Here is a 22793-nt window from a genome sequence, read left to right as displayed (position 1 = left end):
GTTTGATTCTTTTTTCTTGGCTTCCGTAACCTTTGGAATTTCCAGTTTTTCCTTGTTTGGAGTTAATATTAACATAACTCTTTCAGCTCCATTTTCTGCTGCATCCTTAGCTTTGTGATGTGCCCCCAGTTTGCCCAGTTTGCCTCTCCTTTGGCCCGGGCCGGGTTCCCCCTGCCCGCAGCGGCTGGGAGCAGCGGAGAGCCCCGCGCTGCCCATCCCGACCTGTCCCGGCTCCATCGCCGCTCCTGCCGCGGGCTGCGAGGGCTGCGAGAACGGGGCACCGAGGGTGTGGCTGCTGCTGGGGGAGGAGGAGGAGGCAGGGAAGGGCAGGGATGAAGGGGGAGGAGGAGGTGGGGTTAGGGAGGAGGAGGAGCAGGGGGAGGAGGGATGGAAGAGGAGGGATGACGGCAGAGAGAGAGCAGCGATGGAAGGAGGAGAAGGAGGTGGGGTTAGGGAGGAGGAGGAGAAGGGATGGAAGGGGAGGGATGGAAGAGGAGAAGGAGGTGGAGATAAGACAGAGGGGGAGGAAGAGAGGGGATGGAAGAGGAGGAGCAGGAGGAAGGGGAAGGGGAGGGACAAAGGCGGATGGAGGCTGAGCTGAGGGAGCCAGGCCGTCCATCCCTGCCTGAATTCGCAGCCCCCACCTGTGGGATCATCGCCCCCCCCATGGCTCCGGTGAGCGGGGAGGGGGAGCTCGGCCCGGATATCCCGGGGGGGTCCCTGGGTTGGGGTTTTGGGGGGATGTTTGGAGAATGAAGAAGTCCAAGGCTGAGCGGAAAAGGCCCCTTGGGGGGACATCGGGGGGTGGCGGTGGTGGCTGCCGGCAGAGGCAGCCTGGAGGAGCAGAGCCCTGTGTGCCCCAGGAGCCCAAAGTGGGGAGCCCAGAGAGGGGGGAGCGCCGCCATTGGCGGGAGCCTCAAGAGCCTGGAGAGGGGCAGGGGGGACTCCTTGGAGCCGCTGCAGCCCAGAGCAGAGAATGAGGGGAGAAGGGAGCCCGGGAGCCCAAACAGCCCCGGCATCCCGAAATGGGGAGAGCGAAGCGGGGGGAGCTTTTGGCATTGCTGGGACTGCCAGCAGCCTGGGCAGGGCGGGCACCGAGGAGAAGGGGGACCCCCAATCCAAGCGTGACCCCAGCAGCTGGGACAGGGGGGAACCCCCGAACATCAGAGGGGAGGGACCAGGGACGGGGAACTCCTGGGAGGCTTTTTCAGGGCTGAATCTTGGTGTTTGGGAGGTTTTTCTGGAGCCCAGATGGCCGCTGACTTGTAGAGATGGACTCGGGCAGAGGGACCTTCAAACTCAATGTGTGTTGGGGAAGATGAAATAGGAAAGCCTTATAAATATGATTGTCTGGCAAAAGATTTTGAGAATATAGAAACTATAAGCAAGATTGAGATGAAAGCAAGCTTTGAGATACCTTAGTTACTTAGCAGCTGGAAACAATGGTGTGGCCGGCTGAAGGTAATCCCCTTTTGATGAAACAATTCCCTCTGCTTGCAGACAGATCCAAGGGTCACAGCAGACCCTACTAGCTCAGCAGAGGGGTCCAAAGAGGAGATTTAGGGTTTAAAATATAACAGGATATGGTGATGTAGTGATTCTTACAGGCTGTATATAAATGCTCTAGGATTTGTATCTTGTACTAGATTGGTTAGTGAGAAATAGAATATTCAACACATTAGAAGATTTATTGTATTTTAACAGGAACCTTACTCTCTTACACTCTTCCCCTCTTACTCTCTTACCCTCTCACCCTCTCTACCCCTCTCTTCTCTCGGGCCTGCTCCGAGCCGTGCCTGGCAGCTCCAAGCAGGGCCCTGCACCCAGGCCCTTTGCAATAAACCGCAAGTTCCACAGCCTGGCTGCAGAGATCTCTCATCTCCGTTCGTCCCGACCATCCTACCCCGCAACGCTCCTACAAACGCGCTCATCCCTTGTTTTCCCCAAACCAGGATTTCCCATTGGCAACCCCAGGGAGGCTGCGAGGAAGAGGAAGATGTCCCAGGACACTGAGGCAGGTGAGGAGGAAGTCAGTGCCCCTTTCCCCTCTGTGCTGCTCCATCTCCCAGCCCAGCAGGGCCCCTGTCTGCAGCTCAGCCCTGGGGGGATCTCCTTGCCCTTGCCTGTGGCACGGAGGCAAATCCCATGCTGTCCTTGTCCTTCCTCCCCCAGAGCAGGAGCTGAGCATGGAGAGTAGGGAGGACAAATCCCCACGGCAGAACCTGGTGGCAGAGGCCGTTTTGAGCGGCTCCACGGCGCAGGAAGCCAACGGGGAGGAAAAGGCCCGGAGCTGCCGCACGAGGAGGGGCTGCAAACGCAGATGGCGGGGATGTGAGGGGGAAAGAGCCAGCCTGGGCCGGGAAGGCGGCCGGAGATGGAGCCAGAGCTCGGAGCTGGTGCTCCATGAGCAGCTCCATGATGGGGAGAAGCCCCACAGGTGCATGGAGTGTGGGAAGAGCTTCAGGTGGAACTGCGACCTGATCAAGCACCAGAGGATCCACACTGGGGAGAGGCCCTACGAGTGTGGGGAGTGTGGGAAGAGCTTCAGCGACAGCTCCACCCTGATCAGGCACCAGAGGACCCACACTGGGGAGAAGCCCTATGAGTGTGGGGAGTGTGGGAAGAGCTTCAGCGACAGCTCCAACCTGATGAAGCACCAGAGGACCCACACTGGGGAGAAGCCCTATGAGTGTGGGGACTGTGGGAAGAGCTTCACCATGAGCTCCCACCTGATAAGGCACCAGAGGACCCACACTGGGGAAATGCCCTATGAGTGTGGGGACTGTGGGAAGAGCTTTAGGTGCAGCTCCGTCCTGATCAGCCACCAGAGGATCCACACTGGAGAAAGCCCGTACAACTGTTCTGAGTGTGGGATGTGCTTCAGCCAGAGCTCCAGCCTGATCAGGCACCAGAGGACCCACACTGGGGAGAGGCCCTATGAGTGTTCCAAGTGTGGGAAGAGGTTTCTGACCAGCTCCCATCTCCTCCAGCACTATCAGAGTCACACAGAGGAGAGGCCCTTCCAATGCCCTGAGTGTGGGAAGGGATTCAAGTACAAGTCCACCGTCATCACCCACCAGCGCATCCACACTGGGGAGAGGCCCTACGAGTGTGATAAATGCAGGAAGAGGTTTCAGACCAGGTCCTGTCTCCTCCGGCACTATTGGATTCACAGAGAGGAGAGGCCCTTCCAATGCCCTGACTGTGGGAAGGGATTCAAGCGCAACTCCACCCTCATCACCCACCGGCGCATCCACACAGGGGAGAGGCCCTATGAGTGTCCTCAGTGTGGGAAGAGCTTCTCCATCAACTCTAACTTGACTAAACACCAACGGAGGCACCGGTAAGGGAAGCCCTGCAAGTGCCCCGAGTGCGGGCAGAGCTTCGTGCGCTGCTCCAGCTCCATCCCCCACTGGAGGCACAGCCCTGGTCACTCACATTCCCTGTGATCCATGTTGGGAGCACACCTGGCTGCTTCTCCTTTTGGTTTTGCCTTAATTTTCCTCTGCTTCACCTTCATCCTTTAAAAACACCCCAAGCTGTGTTAAATGAAGGAAATTGATTGAATATATCTGAAGTTCCATAATTTCTCAGTTGTTTTAGAGGGAATTTAGGATTTGGGGACAGGTTCTTTGTGGAGTGCTGCTGTTGCTAAGAGGCAGGAATTTGATCTCACCCTTCTTGTGTTGCTGAGAACTCCTCCCCTGACCCAAACCCCAACTCCACCCTTGGGATACCCTATAAAAACTCCATGGCCCTGCCTTTGCCCTGTCTTTGGGGGGGTAAGAAATGGATTCCCAAAGGATCAGCCCTTTTCCCACTGGATTCCCAGAGGATCAGCTGTTTCCCCACTGGATTCCCAAAGGATCAGCCTTTTTCCCACTGGATTCCCAAAATTTCAGCTTTTCCCACTGGATTCCCAGAGGATAAATTTTTTCCCACGGGATTCCCAGGGGATCAGCCTCATTCTCCGCTGGATTCCTAGAGGATCAAGCTTTTCCCACTGGATTCCCAAGGATTAACCTTTTTTCCACTGGATTCCCAGAGGATCAGCCTTTTCCCACTGGATTCCCAGAGGATCAGCCCTTTTCCCTGTTGCCTCTGCTTGAGGCGTGACGACCTGGATCGGGAATGGCACGGCAGCAACCCTCCTGCCGCTCGGACCAAGTACTCGCATGCACCAACGTGGTGGACGGTGAATGGCGTTTATTGACTGTTCCATGGGGTTATAGATAACGGGGGTTAACGGCCAAAAAAACGGGGGCTAAGTAACTTTAACGGCAAAGGGGAGGGGTTCTGTCTGCCCCAACATCGCGAGATCTTGCGGTCGGTGCCTAATCTCCCACATTTCCCACTGGATAAATCTTTTCCCATTGGATTCCCATAGGATAAATCTTTTCCCACTGAATTCCAAGAGGATCAACCTTTTTCACTGGATTCTCAGAGGATTCTGACTCTGTCACTGCTTTTTTTTGTTTGTACTACTGCATTTGTATTTTGAATTTTTCCTAATAAAGAACTGTTATTTCTACTCCCATATCTTTGCCTGAGAGCTCCTTAATTCCAAAATTAATTCTTATTTTAATTTAGTAGTAGTAGTAGTAGCAGTATTAGTAGTAGTAGTAGTAGTAGTAGTATTAATCAAAGGGAGAGGGTTTAAATTTTCCATTTCAGTGGAGGCTCCTGAAATGGGGAGACATCCCCAAGGACAAGCCATGTAAAATAGTTCCTGAAATATGTAAAGTAGTTTATGGATATGCATGAGGGTCTATGAATATGCAAGAGGCTGATGTAATTAAAACCAGATTAATTAAGAGGTGTCCCCGAAATTACTGGGGGGTCTTGGTGGCCATAACAACCTTTGCTCGATGGTCCTTGTCTCCCATGACATCAGCCTGTTGCATATTCATAGATCCTCATGAATATCCATAAACTACTTTACATATTCCAGGCACAAACTTGGCTTCATCCTGTTTGGGGTTCCCACCCCCCTCCCAGCTCAATTTGGGGTATTCCATCCCCCTCCCAGCTCAGTTTTGGGATCCCATTCCCCTCCCAGCTTACTTTAGGGGTCCCATACCCCTCCCACCTCGTCCTTGTCTCCCATGACATCAGCCTGTTGCATATTCATAGACCCTCATGAATATCCATAAACTACTTTACATATTCCAGGCACAAACTTGGCTTCATCCTGTTTGGGGTTCCCACCCCCCTCCCAGCTCAATTTGGGGTATTCCATCCCCCTCCCAGCTCAGTTTTGGGATCCCATTCCCCTCCCAGCTTACTTTAGGGGTCCCATACCCCTCCCACCTCGATTTGGGGGTCCCACCCCCCTCTTTTCCCCACTCTCCCTCCCCTTTCCGATCCTTCCCCCAGTCCCCTCCCCCGTGTTTGGTTTTGGGGGCTCCAGGCCCCTCCTGCTCCGTTTTGGGGTCCCGACCCCGTTTTGCATTAATTTGGGGTCCCCAGCCCATCCCCAAGGTCACCTTCTCCCCCTCCCCAAATTCCACTCCTGACAACTGATGAGTCATCAGCGAGACGCGCTCTGATTGGCTGGAAATTACGCCACGCGGTCTCTGAGTATTTAACGCAGTGAGAGGCCTTGGTCTGTGCCTGGCAACTGATGAGTCAGAGTCGGGCCGGGCGCTGATTGGCTGAAAATCGCTGAGCGGGGCCAGTGCTCTGGATTTCTGCCCAGCGAGTGGATCGTCATCAGTGCTGCGCGTTCTGATTGGTCGGGATCAGTTTTGAGGTGGGGACGGGAGGAACTGGGGTTACTTGGAGTTTCTTTGGGTTTATTTAGGGATTGTTTGGGGTTGATTTGGGGGTATATATGGACTATTTGGGGTTTATCTTAGGTTTTACTTGGTTTATTTCTGTTTATTTGGGGTTATTTGGAGATATTTAGGTTTATTTGAAAGTATTTGGGTTTATTTGGGCTTATTTGGGCTGATTTGGAATTATTTGGGGTTCTTGGGGTTTATGTTGGTGTATATGGGGTTTTTTTTTAGGTGTACTTGAAATCATTTGGGGTTGTTTGGGGGTTTAATTTGGGGTTTTCTTGTTTTGTTTTTTGGGGGTTATTGTATTTCTTTGGGCTTATTTGGGGGACTTTTAGGTATTGTTTGGGGTTATTTGGGGTTATTTGGAGTTTATTTCAAGTGTTTTGGGGTCATGTAGGGTCAAAAATGTCGGGAATGTTTCTCCTGCAAAGAACGGGAATTTTTCCTTAAAAATCCAAGAGTTTTTCCCCCCAAAAAATGGGAATGTTCCCTTAAAAATCCCGTACTTTTCCCAGCCAATAGCGGCGCGGCCCGCCCCAACAATCCAATCACTGTGCTTAATCTCCCAAATTAACGAATCACGCGCACCCTGCCCCAAACGAACCAATCACCATGGGTCTCCCCTCAGGAACACCGGCCTCCCCGTGCGCCGATCCAACCAATCACCGCACGCCTCCCTTCAGCTACTCCCGCCTCCTTCGAGCTGAACCAACCAATCACCGGGCGTCTCCCCTCAGAAACTCCCTCCTTTTTTGCCTCTATCCGACCAATCACTGCGCGCCTTCCCTTTGCCAAAGCCCGCCTCCCCCACCCCTCTCCTGTCAATCACCCTACCCTCTACGAAAACAACCAATCACTGGGCGTCTCCCCTCAGCAACTCCCGCCCGCGCCGCTCCAGCCAATCAGAGCCGATCCCGAAGCGTCGCCCCCTGACCCAGTCCTTGGAAGGAGCAGAGGGGCCTTTTCACATGGGGGTTTCGTGTCTCAGTCCTTGATGGAGAGGCTCCTTACATCTCAGTCTGTCTGTCACGGTGGTTGTAAAACAGGTGAGGGTCTTCTGTGGGGGGACCACCCAGAACTCAGGAGAAGTCCAGCCAGGCCGAGAGGTGGGACAGCTCCCAAGGCTGTTGTTGCACAAAGGGCACGGTGCTTCCTTCTTCTTCTCATTGGGCTCAGTGCAGCACACAGCAAACAACACCTGTGAAAACAATGGCTTGGCAACGCTCTCAGGTCTCAGGCACATGACTTTCTCCCTTGGAGCCAGAGATTTAAGACAGGGGGGGTCTTCTCTTCAGTGGTCCCCAATGGTGATCATGAGGCAGATGAGGGAAAATTCGGACAGACTCTCACACGACCCCGTGACTCACGATTGTCTTGAGGGATCTTCATCAGCAGAACTCTGGAGTGTTGCTGGTGGGTCTTTATGATTTGCTGTACATTGGTAGTATACTTGGAAATGTAGAGACAGTATGACAGAGAGAGAGAGAAAAGAGAGAGAGAGAGAAAGGAGGAAAAGAAAGGATAGGAAAAAGAGGGGAAAAAGGGAAACAATAAACAAACATACTTCATATTGATTATAACAATATTATTTTTATAACAATTTACAAGTGGTTAATTAATTAAAATAGTAATATTTTTATAACAATTCTCAAATTGTCAAAAGAAATCACAAATAATCAAAAGCAAAAAGCAATAAATCATAATACAAGCTTTAACTTAAAAATTATTTTCTAAAATAATTCACTAAAAGTGGAAAATAATTTTCACAAAATCATAAATGAAAATCCAGGATTACTCTAAAACTCATATGCTTCATTCATAATTGCCTTGTGTCAAAGGCTTGGGGATGTCCACAGTGCATGGGACATCAGCCAAGTTGTGTGCATTAACTATAGAGGTCAATCTTGTCAGCTGTTTCAAGCTCCAATTCATAACAAATGGGACTGCTGATAAAATAAAACCAAGCAGAATTGGTATCAAAAGGATAACAATGGGATGACACAGACTGCTCAGGACACCCGTGGCAGTAGGAGACCACCTAAAAGAGTATCCCACCCCCTGTGCTCGGCATCTTTCTCCACCCTTTCCATGACACGGGGTATCTGTCTCACATTGTGATGAACAGTCACCAGGGCTTTCTGTGCGTTTTTCTCAATCTTCTCAAGGATTTCAACTAAGTCTCGATGGAGCAGCAGTTGTCTTACCAAAGTGAGATCCATCACAATAGAAGTAGGCATCAGTTTGAGAATCAGTGTGTAGTTGGATTGCAATGGGTAGTGAGAGGTAACTGGAGCTTCATAAGAGAAATCCCATCCTGCAATTTTGGTAAAGTTCCAAGCACAGAAATTTGAAATATTTTTAGTATCTCCTACCACGTTTTCTACGAATACAAAATGACAAGCAGTTCTAAGCATGCACATCTATTGCCTATGTATGTAAGGACTGTTTCAGAAGTCTTGTTAGGACAAATTTCAAAATGACAGATATTTTGCTCTGTGTCTAAACGAATGTCTTGAGCTATGATTGCATTGCTTTCACAGATGAGCCCTTGTTGTTCTCGGACAATACAAGATTCTAAATTAACAGTTTGCCATTTCTCACCAATTTGACGGGCCCATTCTCTATGGGATAGAGAACAGCTCCACTGTAATTCAGTTCTATTGCTATAACAGGGAAAATCAAATGCTCTGAGGCATTGTGTATGGTTAACACAAAAGCTGTGGCTGTATTTGCAATGGGCTCATAGGTAAAATTCACCAAGTTCCACCAGGATTGGAATTCTCTTTCAAAGTCAGTGGCACTGTCCCAAATTATTTTCCAAATTTCAGTGGGAAAAGTGCCTTCTTCACCTTCTCTCATAATTGAGGCAGTGACTGACTGCATCCACAATTGTGCCTGGATACAGCTGAGAGCCAAAGAAACGTTGTTTTGTGTAGCACCAAGTGCATCAATTATCAATTTGTGATCATTTACATTTACTTTTTCCCAAGCCAACCACAAACAACCCCCCTTCCCAGGCTGTGTACCTTTTTTCAGTATCTTTGAAACCACGGGAATAAAAACCAACAGGCTTTGTCAGACCCTCAGGACCCCGCTGCCATATATGAACGGAAAGCTGTGAGGAGGCAAATCCGTATTCCAGCTGAAAGGGATCTGTGGGATGGACAGGGTCCAGTGCTTGGTGTGCTGTCACTTCAAAAATCAGTAATTGCAATGTTTCCTCCTGAAAAGAAGTCCAATCCCATTTTATTCTTTTTCTCAGCAAGACATAAAGGGGAACAAAAGGGTCATTCTGGTTACTGAGAGGTTTATCTGGTCTTTCTATAGGAGACATAGCTACTGTGGTTTTCTGAAGGAGAATTGCTGTAGGTTTAAGTGTTCCTGGAAGCCCTTGAATGAGAGCTCATATTTTCAGGCTTTACAGGTGATTGCATTGGTGACTCAAAACCAGGAATTTGTTGGATCGGCGGAAGAAATGCGGCACACAATATGCGTGATCAGCAAGTCTCCAACTTTATTGACTGTTCACACATATTTATATTGGTGTTAATGAAGCTTATACATATTGCAAAGCTGAGCTCATTATTGGTTAATTACTTATTGATCAACCATGCCTACGTCTATATTCTTATGGTTATTTTGTTATTGCTTCTACATTCTTGTGGTTATTCTCCTGAAACTATCCTCATATTTTTGGCAAAAGATCCTCTCCTCTATCCAGTTGTTGCACCAAGGGCACAATGTCCTTGTCAGTGGTTGGACACTGACTGCTGAATCCTAGACTTGCCTCCTTCTAACTTAACCAACGCTATTATGTCGACGTGACCTTTCTCAGCTGGCCAGCTGTCCACAAAGCTCTCCACATTGGAGCCGTTAACTGGAAACCTACAGGTAGAATCAGGCTTTGGTATTGATGGATGGCTCAAATCTTTAGGCCTGGGATCATGGTTATGCTCTATTGTTAAGGTCAGCATTATAGTGGGCATTATAGCTTTGTTAGTAGTATTAATTTTGCCGTGCTTTTGCATATGCCTACAGAACATGGTGCAAAAGATGGTATCTGCTGCATTTAATCAGACCATGCTTGTTCAACAGAAAAACGGGGGAAATGTGGAGAGCTTTGTGGAAGCCGAGCCCCAGTGCCAGGAAGACGAAGCCCAAGACGAAGCCCCCGATGCCCGTCAGCATCTTGCTGCCGGCGGCGTCCGGCGGCATCTCTGGGGGGTCCGCAGGGCTCAGCACCCTCAAAACCTCTCAGGGACACCCCCAGCCCCTCCCAGTGCCCTCCCTGTGGCCCCCAGCCCAGCCAGGACCCCCTGAAACCTCCCCCCGATCCCTTTTTGTCCTGGCCAGGAGCCACCAAAGCCCCTCCCGTCCCTCTCAGCATCCCACAGCCCCCTCCTGATGGCGGCGAGGGAAGACAAGCAACCAATCAATATGATTGGTAAAGCAAGCTTCGGTTTATCTTGAGTACATCAGTACTTTTATATTGTTTTCCAGTAATTATGCATACCTGTCTTTAGTTTATTGGTTTAATTGCTCATACATGTCATGAGTTTCTTGGTTTAAAGCAAGAGATTACATTTACATATTCCTCCTACTTTGTGGTTATGCATACTTTATGGTTTCTGTTCTCGTTGCTGTCTTTGCATGTTCGACCTTGTCAGCAGGCAGGACACAGCATCTTCCTATCATGGCGTGGGGCCTGGTTATGCTAAGTGCGGCCCACTTATGCCAAGCTGCTAAGTTAACATGTATGCTCAGTTATCATGGGGCTTGCTTGTACAACATTTCCACGGATCCATGGCCCTTTTCCTCCAGCCATTCTTCCACACTTTCCCTTCCACACCGCACACTTGGGCAAATTGCGCAGACCAAGCAGCCTTTTCCCCCTCTTCCCCATTGGCCTGAAGACACTCTGCACCAAGAGAAAGCTCCTGGACAGGCGACTATCCAACAACAGCAATTTAATGTTCCTCTAGGGGGTGAAGGGAAAGGAAGTGCTGGCAGAGGAGAGGTGTTCCCCGCAGGCTCAGGTGGCCCCAGCAGACGCAGCCTCCCGGAGCAGTTCTGCACAGCGTCGCAGCAGGACACTCAGCCACGGCCACACAGCAAAGGCCGCGAGTGCCAGAGGCGGCGCAGTTGGTCTCGCATCTTCTGGAGTCGGGAGCAGGGAACGCTCTGTAGAGCTAAAAGGATGTACAGAGCTTGAAGCGCCAGGCATGAGATGGAAGGGCTGGTGTCATCCGTCATGTCCTGAAGGGCTGCAGAGAGAGAAACAGAGGCCCAGTCAGAGGCTGGATCTGCGGGGAGCTGGGGAGAGCCTCCAGCCTCGTGCATAGCACGCAGCTCCTGGCACGGCCTGGAGGAAGCAGGAGGCAAGAAGGACGAGCTGGCAGCTGCTGGCCAGGAATGTCCCCCAGGCGGCTGCAAGGTGTCTGTGCTGTGGGCACCTTGGGGCGTGCAGGGAGCGGAGCCGTCCGCGGGCGGGCCAGGGAACGCAGGTGCCAGCGGCAGCCCCCGGCGAGAGCCCGCGGGCCTCACTCACCCCTGCAGATGATGCGGAAGTGCGGCTGCTGCCCTGTCAGGAAGCGCCCGGCCATGCCTGGGGAACACAGAGCGTGTCCTGCCTTCAGAGCCACAGCTGCCGCCCACGGGCGCTGCCAGCCCCGAGGCCACACGCCCTGCTGGCCCGGCAGGGCTCAGCCCGGGCCCCTGGCGCACGCTGCCGCCCCAGGGCACGGCTGCCAGAGGGCGGCAGCAGCAATGCCGAGCCCCGCCGGGGCTGCACATGCCCGCGCCCGGATCCTGCTGCCGGGGCAGCAGGCGGGGCTGGGGCCGAGCTGCGGCGGGCCGGGCTGGGGAGGGAGCCGGCCTTGGCGCTCACCCATGAACCTGACGGCCGCCTCTCGCAGGGGCTCCTGTGCGCTCCGCACGTAGGGCAGGGCCAGGCGCAGCTGCTCGGCCGCTCGGCTCCTGTCCTCTGCCAGCTGCAGAGAGCGGCGGGGCACGGAGGGAAAGAGTTGATGCGGGCCCTGCCCCTGGGCCGGGCGCTGCCTACGGCCGCCACTGCTCCCCCTGCCCACAGAGCCCTGAGGCCCGGCCAGCAGCCGCAGGCGCCGGGCTCGGCACGGGGCGGAGGGCCCGGCGAGCCGCGGTGCCGCCCCGCAGCAGAGCCCGGCTGGCTCGGGGCTCCATCGGCACCGGCCTTGGGGCCACAGGAGCCTGGAGAAGAGCCCGCACGGCCCAGGCAAGGGAGCGGCGTGTGGGGCGCAGGCTGGTGCCCCTGCCTGCGGCACTGGGCAGGGGCCACAGCTGCGAGCCCCACAGACCGGGCGCCGTGGGCAGGCGGCTTCTGCAGGGATTGGGCTGGGCGTTCCAGGCTGTCCTTACCAAGCACTCGGCAAATCTCCACATCTGATCTGTCTGCAGCAGCTGCTTGAGAGCCTTCCTCTTCAGGAAGCTTACTGCAGAAAGCAGCGTTTCCCGAGAGGCCTGCAGAGCAGCAGAGACCCAGAGATGGCACCGCAGCCCAGGGCACCAGACCCGCATCTCTGTGCCAGGGCCGGGAGGAGGCTGGAGCCCGTCAGGTGCCAGGGGCTGGGGAGAGAGCTGAGCTCCTTCCATGGGGACACCCAGGAGGCCTCACCTGTGCCACACGCCCGTTCTCATCGTGGCAGTGGAAGAAGAGTGGGAGCAGGCTCTGGCTCACGTGCTTCTTCAGGGCCTTTTCTCCCTTTGCCACTACCAAGGCGATCACGTCTTGGAAGAGGCGAATGGAGAGCAGCTGCACAAGGCTGTTGTCCTGTTGAAAAGGAAGCCAAAGCCCTCCACATCAGCTGCTCCAGGCCTCCCTGTGCCCAGGCCCAAGGCAGCACCCAAGTGCCCGTGGCTGGGGGCACAGAGCCTCACATTGTCAAAGAGGTGCCAGAGCGCCTCAGCCAGCTGCAGGGCAATGGGGCTGGCTATTGCCAGGTCTTTCTGCAGCATCAGGAGGCTGAGCACAATGAGGGTCTTCTCCACGATGTCTTCATCCCTATCCCACAGTAGCTTCCCAAGGCTTTCAGTCAGGCTGTACATGCTTGGATCCTGTGTGCAAAACAAGGCTGGGCAACCCCACGCTGCTGCTGCTGCTGCTGCTGCTGCTGCTGCTGCAGGGCTCAGAGGCCCAAGGCCTGTCCCAAAGCACTCAGGCAGCTGAACAGAGACCCTGGAGAGCTGGGAGCAGCTGCCACAGCTGCCAAAGCCCAGCTAAGCCCAAGGGACTGCTTGCCCCAGCCCCACGCTGCCAGCACAGCTTCAGCTGCTTCCTCCTTCTCACCATCGAGGTGAGCACCACGAGGCCTCGCAGCGCCACGCCACGCATCTGCCTGGACTCGCTCTGCAGGTGCCTTGTCAAGATCTCCAGGACTTTTTTACAGCATTCGCTCAAGTCCAGGCAATCCAGGACCTGAAAGGCACAGAGCAGGCACAGAGCAGGCACAGAGGTGCCCAGCTGGCAGGAGCTCAGAAGTGCACAGGGCCGAGCCAAGGCAGCAGCACAGGGCACGGGCAGTGTCCCAGGCAGCTGCGGCTACGAGAGGGCAGTGGGCTGGGAGGCAGCTCAGCCAGGCAGCGCTGGCCATGGGGCTCACCTCCACCAGGAAGGCCAGGGCGGGCAGCTCCCAGTCTGAAATGCCTTGGCTGAGCAGGTCAAAGAGGCAGGATGCCATGCCGCAACACCAGATGATGGAGACACGGCGCATCTCCCTGGCAGGGAGAAAAAGGCACCATTGCTCCTGGGCCGGGCGGGCAAACCTCTCCCAGGGCTGGCTCGCAGAGCTCTGGTCTGCTCCCGAGCATCCCGAGGGCGCTTTGGGAGGCAGCTGTTCCCAGGCAGCCTCCTGTGCCGGCCTTTTCCAGTCTGCTCATCCCTCCCTTGGTGACAAGGCCCGGCTGCCCATGAGCACAGGGACTGTGTGGGGCATTGCAGGCACAAAGGAGAGGGGCGGTGGGGAGAACGAGGTCTCACCTGGCCAGCAGACTCACTGCACAGTGGTGGGTGTCGGCACAGAGCAGCGTGTCCCAGGCACGCTTGCGTTCCATGGACAGCACCACGTGCTCATAGCGCATTTGGCAGAGCAGGGCCTTCAGGGTCTGCAGCGCAAAGCTGTGTGCAGAGCAAAGCCCAGGTCACGCTGGGAGCCCCGGCTCCTGCCCTGGGGGCGTGGGAGGGATGGGGAGACTGGGAGGACGGGCATGGAGCACCTGTTGGGGTTGGCGGAGAGGCCGTGTTGCTCCTGGCATCCCTTCCAGAAGGTCTCAACCTCTTCTGGCATATCCTGCATGCTGATGTAAGCTTGGAAGAGCAGACGCAGAAAGAGATTGGAGAAATACTCCAGCACCACAGGCGAGCGCCAGGCCAGATTGAAGACTCTCCACAGGGCCACGGTTGCCTGCAAGAAATAAAACAGCCAGAGACAAGGTTCAGTGCCAAGACATCCATGTGGCAGGGCCTGAGCATGCCAGGGAGAGGCCAGGGGAGACATGGGGGGAGCAGCCAGCCTGGTGCCCCTGAACCCCTCTCCTAAGGCAGGATTCAGTCCAGTGCCTGAGGCAGGGAGATGCAGCTGGGGGGAGGACAGAGAGCTGGGTGCTGGAGAGGCGGCCTGGGGGCTGGCAAAGGCCGGCACCAGAAACTCACAGCCAGGGCAAAGACTCCTGCGTTGTCCCCATCGGAGGTGTACACGCTATGCACTGGCCAGGCGCTCAGCACATCGAGGAGTAGCCGCAGCGCCGGCTCCGCAGTCCTGCTCGAGGACATGATGGTTCCCCACATGGTGGCGGCAGCTCTGTGGGGTCAGAGCTCTGTGTCAGGGCGGGCTCGGCCACAGCACCGTGGCCTGGGCAGCTGCAGGGCCCCGCGCTGGCCCTCAGCCCTGCCTCTGCCCACTGCCCCTGGCCGGCAGCGGCCAGCCAGCCCACGTGGGTACAGGCCCCGAGGGGCAGGGAGGGAGCGTGGCACCAGGCTCAGGAGCTGCCATGGCAGCCCTGGAAAACCGAGGAGCCAGAGGATCCTGGAACTGCCCGCCTGTCTGGCAGTCAGCAGGGACAGGCTCTACAGGGTGATGGGCCGGTGAACCCGAAGCCCTCAAGGCATGTGCGGCTGCCCCACCTGTCACACGATGGGGCCCAGCGCAAGAGGGTGATCAGCACGTCAGAGGGGTATTCCTCGGTCAGCTCCAGAAGGGCCTTGTCCAGCCTGTGCCCAGCAGCCTCATTGGCCATGAGCCACTGGTGGATGGACCTCACCATGGCGGGCACCTGCAGAGGGCACGGGGAGACTTGGAGAGCTGCCAGAGCAGCAACTCCCCCTGAGAAGTGCTTCCCTTCCAACCGCATTGGGCCGGGCCTCAAAGGCCGAGGGAGCCCGGCAGAGCCGGCTCGAGGCGCCGCACCACTGCTGGGGCCATTGAGCCCTTGCCCCAGGCTGCTTACTTGCATTGGATTGGAGACACCTTTCTCCACAAGCAAATCCAGCATGGCAGCATCGATCTCGGCATCAAGGAACGGAAGGTTGGCCAAGACACCCGTGCCCACACCGGCGGTCTCTTCCTGTCAAAGGCACGTGATGAATTCACAGAGGGTCGGCAGGAGAAGGGCAGCAAGAGAGGGAGAATCCATGGAGCGCTCCAAGCCTGGTGCTTGGCTGAGCAGTCCCAGCAGGCCCAGCCCAGGTGGGGATGGCCTCAGGTACCTGCGCCGTTCTGCCCAAGAGGCCACGGGCGGCTTCCTGTTCTTGTGTCCGGTCCTGGGCTGCATCTGGCAAAGAGCGAGCGCAGACAGAGCTGAGGGGCTGCGGGAGAGGCCGGAGAACACAGCCCAGCCCTGCGCTCCCCAGGCAGGGAGAGCCTCGGGATGCCCCGGGGGATGGAGCGTGGATGCCAGGTGCTCCAGCCCAGCTTCTGTCCTATCCATGGATATGTCCACAGGGATGGGATGGGATGGGATGGGATGGGATGGGATGGGATGGGATGGGATGGGATGGGATGGGATGGGATGGGATGGGATGGGATGGGATGTGATGGGGCCAGGCTGGCTACAGGCACCAGCCCTGTGGCCCAGCTCTGACACTCACGCTCCTGCAGCAGCTGGAACTGCTCCAGTTCTTCAGGCTGCTGTGCTGAGGTAGCTCCAGCCTCTTCCTCCTCCACCCAGGCCAGCCTGGGCACGCTGGGGGGTCTCTGCTCCATGTCACTCTTTGCAGTTATGAGTGCTTGCTGAAGCAGAGAGGCCTCGGAAGAGCTGAAGATGAGCAAGTGCTGCAGTTGTGCCTTGAAGGCACCTGCAAGAGAGGAGCCTCGGGAAGGCTACAGGACAGGAACTCCTGCAGTCTGTCCTCGAGGGCAGCAGCAAGAGAGAAGTCTCAAAAGGGAAATAGGACTGCAAGTCCCGCAGTCTGTCCTTGAGGGCACCGGCTGCAGGGATGGCAGACGCTTGGGAAATGCTCCACGTCACCGAGTCCCGCAGCCTGGCCTCGAGGTCACCCGCACAGGGAACGCCTGGGAAAAGCTCCGGGTCAGCAAGGAACGAGTTGGCTGTGTGGGGGCTCCTCACAGCACTGCTCTGTCCCGTCCTGTCCCGTCGCGTGCACCCAGCACTGTGGTGTGGCTGTGGCGCCACCAGCACCTATGTCACGACGTGTCACAAAGGGTCACCCTTGCACACTCTGTCCCTTTCCATCCCACGGTGACCACGGTGCACTGTGTCACAGAGAGCCCCAGGACACACCTCCACGTGCCCTGGGGACACCCCCACGCCACCCAAACTGCCCCAGCTTGCAGGCAAGACCTTGCCCCAAGTGTTGAAGACACAGCCCAGCAGGAACTTTAGCAACGGCCCAAACAAGAAGCAGCTGCTCCTCTGCTCTGCCCGCTCAGGGCAGCAGAATGAGCCCCCATGGCTGCCACCACAGCTGAGCAGGAAGGGCTCCGGGGCCTTCCACAGGCCCTGCCACAGCCTCTTTGGGACCAGTCCCGGTGCTGGGTGGCCGGCACAGTCGCAGGGGCGTGACACAGACACGGGACGTGTGGCTGTCTTGGTTTGGAAAGACAGGAGTCTGCTAAGGAAGGCAGGAGCCTCCCCTGAAATGGAGAATGTAAACCCTCCCCACCCTTCCTGACTGCTATAAATTTTAAATTTAGGGGCTCTCAGGCAAAAATATGGGAGCAGGAAATAACAGTTCTTTAATAGGGAAGGAAAAAAATTAAAGGATAAAGTAAAGAATGCAGTACACTAGAACAACACTGACAGAGTCAGAACCCAAGCTGACACCCTGTGGGTAAAGGTGTGGTAGCAGTGCAATTGGAAATGTGGCTGCAGCCCTCCTGAAGTGTCAGGGGTGATTCTGTTGGAGCAGAGGGGGTCCTCTAGAGAAGGATGTGTTCTTCCTCCAAAGATCCAGTGGAAGAAGAGGCAGCTGCTGTTCCTCTGGGGAATCCAGTGGAGAAAGCCGTGCTGGTGTCTCAAAAACCTCTGGATTATATCTGGGTAGCAATGCTTGGCTCCTCCCTCTGGGCAGAGCATCTCCCAATGGGATGTTACAGTTCTTATCAGTCATGCATTGACATTCAATAGTCTGTTATCAACAGATGTCCCCTCCCCAGGGAGGTGTGAATGTGGTCACTCTAAGAGAGAGATAAGGCAAACTGCCCGCTTGACAAAGATAATCTGCCATACAGATGGTCATGGAAAACATCTTGCCTTGCAATCTGGAACAGCATCTATAACAAACTCCCCTCTTATTCTTTATAAAACATTTAGCTTGAGCAATGTTTCTTATGCTTTGGACTACGCTGATAATTACCTGAATAAAACAAGGAATCAAACAAGGAAGAAATAGCCAAACAGCTGTAACACATAAAAGGAAGAAGCCCAATTTCTTCCACCATTCTATACATGATCTCACCAGCTAGTTTTTTTAACATTGGTTCCCAGTTTTGGATCAGTATGTGGGCTATTTTTCCTTGTGGTCATCTATTTTAATATATCTACACCTGATATATTAAATTTTCCACAAACACTCCCTTCTTTAGCCAATAGTCTAAAGCAAATCTATTCTGATATATTATCATTTTGTTTGGCTTTGTTGACTTGATATTAATTCTAATGCCCATCTGGTTATGTTTGTTATTATCTCTACAACTGTTTGGAGTCTTATAATGAGATTCAGCTTATTAATTGGGGCTGATACAGAGTTAGATTGCTGTGCTGGTTTTCCCTTTTTGTTTACTGATTGTTCTTTTACCAAATCTTGGACTCTACCCTTAAAGGCAAATGTGAAACAAATCCATCTCTCCCCTTTTGGACATTCACTTCCCAATATATTCTCACTTTTTCCTAAGTTTCTAGCAATGCAGTATTTTCCCCATTTTGCATACAGGTACTTAATTTGGATGGATCATAGCAGTGACTGCTGACATGGGTGTGTGTAATAAAAGAGGAACTTTGATTTCTTTCCCTGTAATGCTTTTGATAGCATTTGTGACACGATTTTGCTGGTATCCCCAAAGGGAAAAGACAGAAGATGAGTGACAGAAAAAGGAATAACAGAGGTCTGGTATGGCTTATACCCCCACCTGCCATGCCTATGGGGTTGCTGCCCATAGCAGGTGTATTTGATCTTCTCGGGGGCGAGCACAGTGGCCAATCCAGTCTTGCCCTCTTCTCTTTGTCACTCCCTTTTTGCTAATTTCCAGGCAAATCATTTTTGACACTCTGTAATTGTAGTTTCCCACTGTTCCTCAGGTATCTCCCACTCAACAGGCACTAATAACTCCTATCCACAAAACAAATTATTATTTCAGCTGTTTTGAGTTCTGTCTGGATAGGGGATAGATTTGGTGCTCGACACTTCCTGCAACATGAGCATCGATTGTGTAAACTACAAGACCAATTTTTCCCACAATTTAAACATTTACATTTAACCCAGCATTATAACCCAGCATATCTGATATTAGGATGAAGCAAACAGGGTATATGGTATGGCCCTGATGGAAGTTGTAATTCCTCCTCCTCTTTGAAGAAGTCACAGGCCAAGGCCAGAACATGAGAATTCTCTGACTGAAATAGTCCTGATGCTCCTGTTTGGAGTGGAAGTATTCCTCCCCAAATTGGATATCTGACATGTCTCGGAACTTGTCCAGATGGCACTTGAAACCACTGATATAAACTTGGCCTTGTTTCTCAATTAGCTGTGATTCTTTGTACATTCCTTGGATCATTTGGGATTCTTTTTCTTTAATAAGCATTTGGATGAACCATCAACATATATCTTTTCCCCCTCTAGGAGGGCTTGTTCTGCTACATCCTCCTGAACTTCAGTTTGGTATTGCACAATTTCTGAACAATCATGTGTTGAAGTATCTTCTTGTTTGCCAAAAAAATTGAGCTGGATTCAAACTTTTTTTTACTTCTAGTGTTACATTATCATTATTTCACATTTTTACAGCTTAGAGTCTGTTAGCCATTCTCCCCCAGCATTTTATTTTTTTTGTTTTCGTTTTTGATTTTAACAAATTTTGGACCACATGAAGTGTACACACAACTAGTTTATTTCTAAGAGTTTGTCCACAGCCCTTTCTGCTTCTGGTATAACCTCTATTTCCAGCTGGATTTGTAAGTCTTTTCCCAAGAAGTTGACACCTGCTCCAGGAACTAATATGACATCTCCTACCCCCATTCTGGCTTCCCCATTAATTGCTACATTTTTAATGACAGGGATTTTAAACCCTTCTCCTCTTTCCCCTGCCATGTCTGCTGTGTTACCACCTACATCACATCCTCCTGGAACATCTACTACAGAAGTTCTCTCTGCATCAGTATGAACTATAAAATTTTCATAGTTCCTCTTGGGGGCCTACTTTTAAAGTTATCAAAGGCTCCAGGTGGCATTCATCCCCCAGAAAACAGAGCCCAATGTTCCTCCCACTCCCTCGCCGGGCACACCCCCTGAACCATCCCCAGGCCTCCTCCTGAGTGAGGGTGACCTCCCCCCTGCAGCAGAAACAGCACCCCCAGTCCTCTCCCGGACCCTGACCACGCCGGGCTCTGTCTCCTTCCTGAATCTTCCCCATGGATACAGAGGGAGCTGGAATCACCGAGGGAACAGAGACCAGGCTGAAAGTTGGCTGTAGAGCCAGATCCAAAAGGGGACAGAGGGAGGAGCAGAATTCAACAGTGTGGCTGAAATCAAGGAAGAAACAGGGGTAGGTGCAGGAGCAGTCAGCTGGGAGGAGCCACAGCAGGGACGGGAGTGATCATGCCCGGTGTGGGTGAGGAGGGCTGGAGCTCTTGGCTCAGACAGAGAAGCTGCTATGGGTAGGGAGACTGGAGCTTCTGGCATGAGCAGAGAAACTGGAGACAGGGAGAGACAGTATTTCCAGAGGGTCCCTGCTCTCTTCTCTGGTTCCTTATCTCATTTCCCCAGGACCCCACCCACTCATCCCTGCTGCAATCCATTCCCCTGACAGCTTGAACATTCCTCACAGCATGAAAAAACCCTTCCTTTCCAATATTATCCCACACAATCCACCTTTCTGCAGAGAATAAAGTTAAGCAATCTATATTACATGTACTTTCATTCATCCATACTCATTCACTTTTATTTATTTAATACTTCTCACTCATTCCCACTCACAAAAGGACAACACAAAAATACAAGGTACCTTTGTTCTCAAGTCACTTGTTAATATCCACCCACAGGTATTATAAAAGCTCAAAATGTTCCTGGCCAACCCCGGATTTTCTTGGGTATCCCTCAATCCAGCTGTGTTGTTGAACCCTGGATGTTCTTGGGCATCTTTATCCCTCAATCCAGCTGTGATGTTGAACCCTGGATGTTCTTGGGCATCTTTATCCCTCAATCCAGCAAAATTTTAGGGGACCCCTCCACTTTTTATCCCACTTTCCCAGTGGATTGCACCAGGAAAACCCTCGGCTCCCTCTCTCCAAGGGGTCCCACCCCTTCCCTGAGACCCAGTTCCAGTTACCCCCGGGGGATTCTCTCACTCCTTTTATCTTTCGCTTTGTCTCTTTAGTGGCCGTTTTTCTTGTGAAAGAACGGAATTGCAGCATGGGAGACTCATCACTCACTTTGCAGGTCTGGGATAACCAGCCCACCTCTCATTGATACACACATTGATCCCCCTGTACCTGCCCACCCCACAACCCCCAAAGAGTACTTACAATCCTCTTTTTCTTCTTTGAGTCTTTATGCACAACAATTTTGGGGCTACCATGGGTTTAGAGAAGAGCGTTTTCTCTTTGCTTTATGTGTCTCCTTTTGTCCATGGGGTTTCAACCTGCAACCGCTGATCTCACCAGAAGAAGCAAGAGGGTCTGCATGTGTTTCCACAGACACTGGAGTACGATGGGTACCTGCGAGGTGCGTCCACCCTGATTTGTGACACCAAAACCAGCATGTGGCCAACAGGCAGCCTCCAAATGATGATCAAGATGACAACCATCAATGACAAGTGGGGAGTGAACATTCCATCCTTTCTTGGCTTCTGAAGAAGGACTGTTTACAGGCTAAGACTGTCAGTTCTTTGAACAAATTAATGATAAGTTGTTATTATATTAGACTTAGTATTGGATTGTATTAGAATAAGTAAATGATTTTAGGATTGATAGTGCATTTCTTGTAAGAGGGAATCACAAGATCCAATCTCTCTGACCATTTTAAATCGGCATCCGATTGAGGTTCTGACTGATAACTAGCAACTGCTAGAGGAACCTGTGGAGCTGTGTTTGTTCTCCTTCCTGCAAGGGGCCCCGCAGAGGATTGCAAACACCACCTTGTCCTTTAAACAAAAAGGGGGACCTGTGAATATGACAGCCTGGTCAGAGAGTGAGAAAGCCAGGTAAGATTTCTCAGGGCCGACTTGTGAGACTTTCAGGGAGTTGTAGAGAAACAATGATAGCTTGTTATTATAAAAAAACCTGCAGATGGTGTTTTCCTACTCTCTGTTTTCCTCTTTTTCTCAAAGATGGTTTATAAGAAAGGTCTTTTTGTTAATTAGCCAATCAGGTGAAATGTATTGGAACAGTCTATAAAAAGAGAATTTTCGTATTAAAGCTGCACTGTGCAAACCAGCCTTCCTGTGAATCTGTGCTTTTTCTTACTCAATAGTGACACAATTCATTCTATAAACAGCTAGAGAATGTTTCTGGATCATCAGCCCTGTTCTTATTGGCAATTTCAAGCTGCCAGACATTTGCTGGGAACTCAATACAGCTGAAAAAAGGCAGTCCAGGAAATCTTTAGAGTTTGTGGAGGACAACGTTTGTTGCAGCTGGTGGGTGAGCCCAGCAAGGGAGGGACTATGTTAGCTCTGTTATTTGCAAATACAGATGGGTTGGTGGGAAATGTGGTGGTTGGAGGCCGCTTGGGACATAGTGACCATGGAATGCTAAAATTCTCAATATTTGGTGTAGTCAAGAGGAACATTAATAAGAGTTTCACACTGGACTTTCGGGGGGCAGATTTTGGCCTATTCAGGAGACTTATTCAGAGAGTGTCGAGACCCAAGACATTCCTCTAGCCACCCTAAGTGATTTGAGACCTTAGCAAAGAGCTCAAAGACCTTGGCACAAAAGAAGAATCTAAGCGTGTCCTGTCCTTCCTCTCCTTCTTCTTGTCCTCCATCTTCAGCTGGGATGGTGACACTTTTTGATTGGTTTAGAGTAGAGACAGACTGTCTAACATAAGTGATAAGTATTAGAAAATTATTGTAAATAAGGTACACATAGTTCGTAGTATAAAAAGTAAACACCACCCCAAAAGCAAAGACTGTGCCACAACCCGACCTGCTGGACAGATCTCAGCAGGTCAGAGAAAGAATGTAATAGATAAGAAAAAATAAGCAACCTTGAAAAGTAGAACCAACGAATCTCAACTTCTTTGTGGAGGCCCTGTGGGGCATCTCCTAAGTTACACCCAACTGGCTCCTTCCCCTGTTCCTATGTCTG

At 52.3% G+C, this 22793-nt stretch overlaps 1 protein-coding gene and 1 long non-coding RNA gene across 2 annotated transcripts in view; both read left to right on the top strand.

Moving 5' to 3' along the window:
• Positions 1-21918, top strand: part of LOC129047047 (uncharacterized) — a 38362-nt gene extending 16444 nt beyond the window's left edge. Inside the window, exon 2 of the long non-coding RNA XR_008509015.1 lies at positions 21147-21918. This is a non-coding gene — a long non-coding RNA (uncharacterized LOC129047047). The remainder of the gene's footprint in view (positions 1-21146) is intronic.
• Positions 540-4537, top strand: LOC118700960 (zinc finger protein 501-like). The gene is made up of 3 exons (XM_036405553.2): positions 540-675; positions 1953-2018; positions 2178-4537. Exons 1-3 carry the CDS (start codon positions 586-588, stop codon positions 3345-3347), a joined length of 1326 nt encoding a protein of 441 aa, XP_036261446.1. The 5' UTR covers positions 540-585; the 3' UTR covers positions 3348-4537.
• Positions 21919-22793: the final 875 nt, after the last annotated feature.

Source organism: Molothrus ater, chromosome 33 (assembly GCF_012460135.2).
Source record: "Molothrus ater isolate BHLD 08-10-18 breed brown headed cowbird chromosome 33, BPBGC_Mater_1.1, whole genome shotgun sequence".
Taxonomy (NCBI): Eukaryota; Metazoa; Chordata; class Aves; order Passeriformes; family Icteridae; genus Molothrus; species Molothrus ater.
The sequence above is the reverse complement of the archived record's forward strand: the minus strand, read 5'-3'. Positions and strand labels throughout refer to the sequence as shown.

Excerpts from the sequence above, each read along its gene's own strand:
- LOC118700960 (XM_036405553.2), top strand. The coding sequence starts at position 586 with ATGGAGGCTGAGCTGAGGGAGCCAGGCCGTCCATCCCTGCCTGAATTC. Across the intron at positions 676-1,952 it reads TCGCCCCCCCCATGGCTCCG|GATTTCCCATTGGCAACCCC; the intron begins GTGAGCGGGGAG and ends TCCCCAAACCAG. Across the intron at positions 2,019-2,177 it reads GTCCCAGGACACTGAGGCAG|GAGCTGAGCATGGAGAGTAG; the intron begins GTGAGGAGGAAG and ends CCCCCAGAGCAG.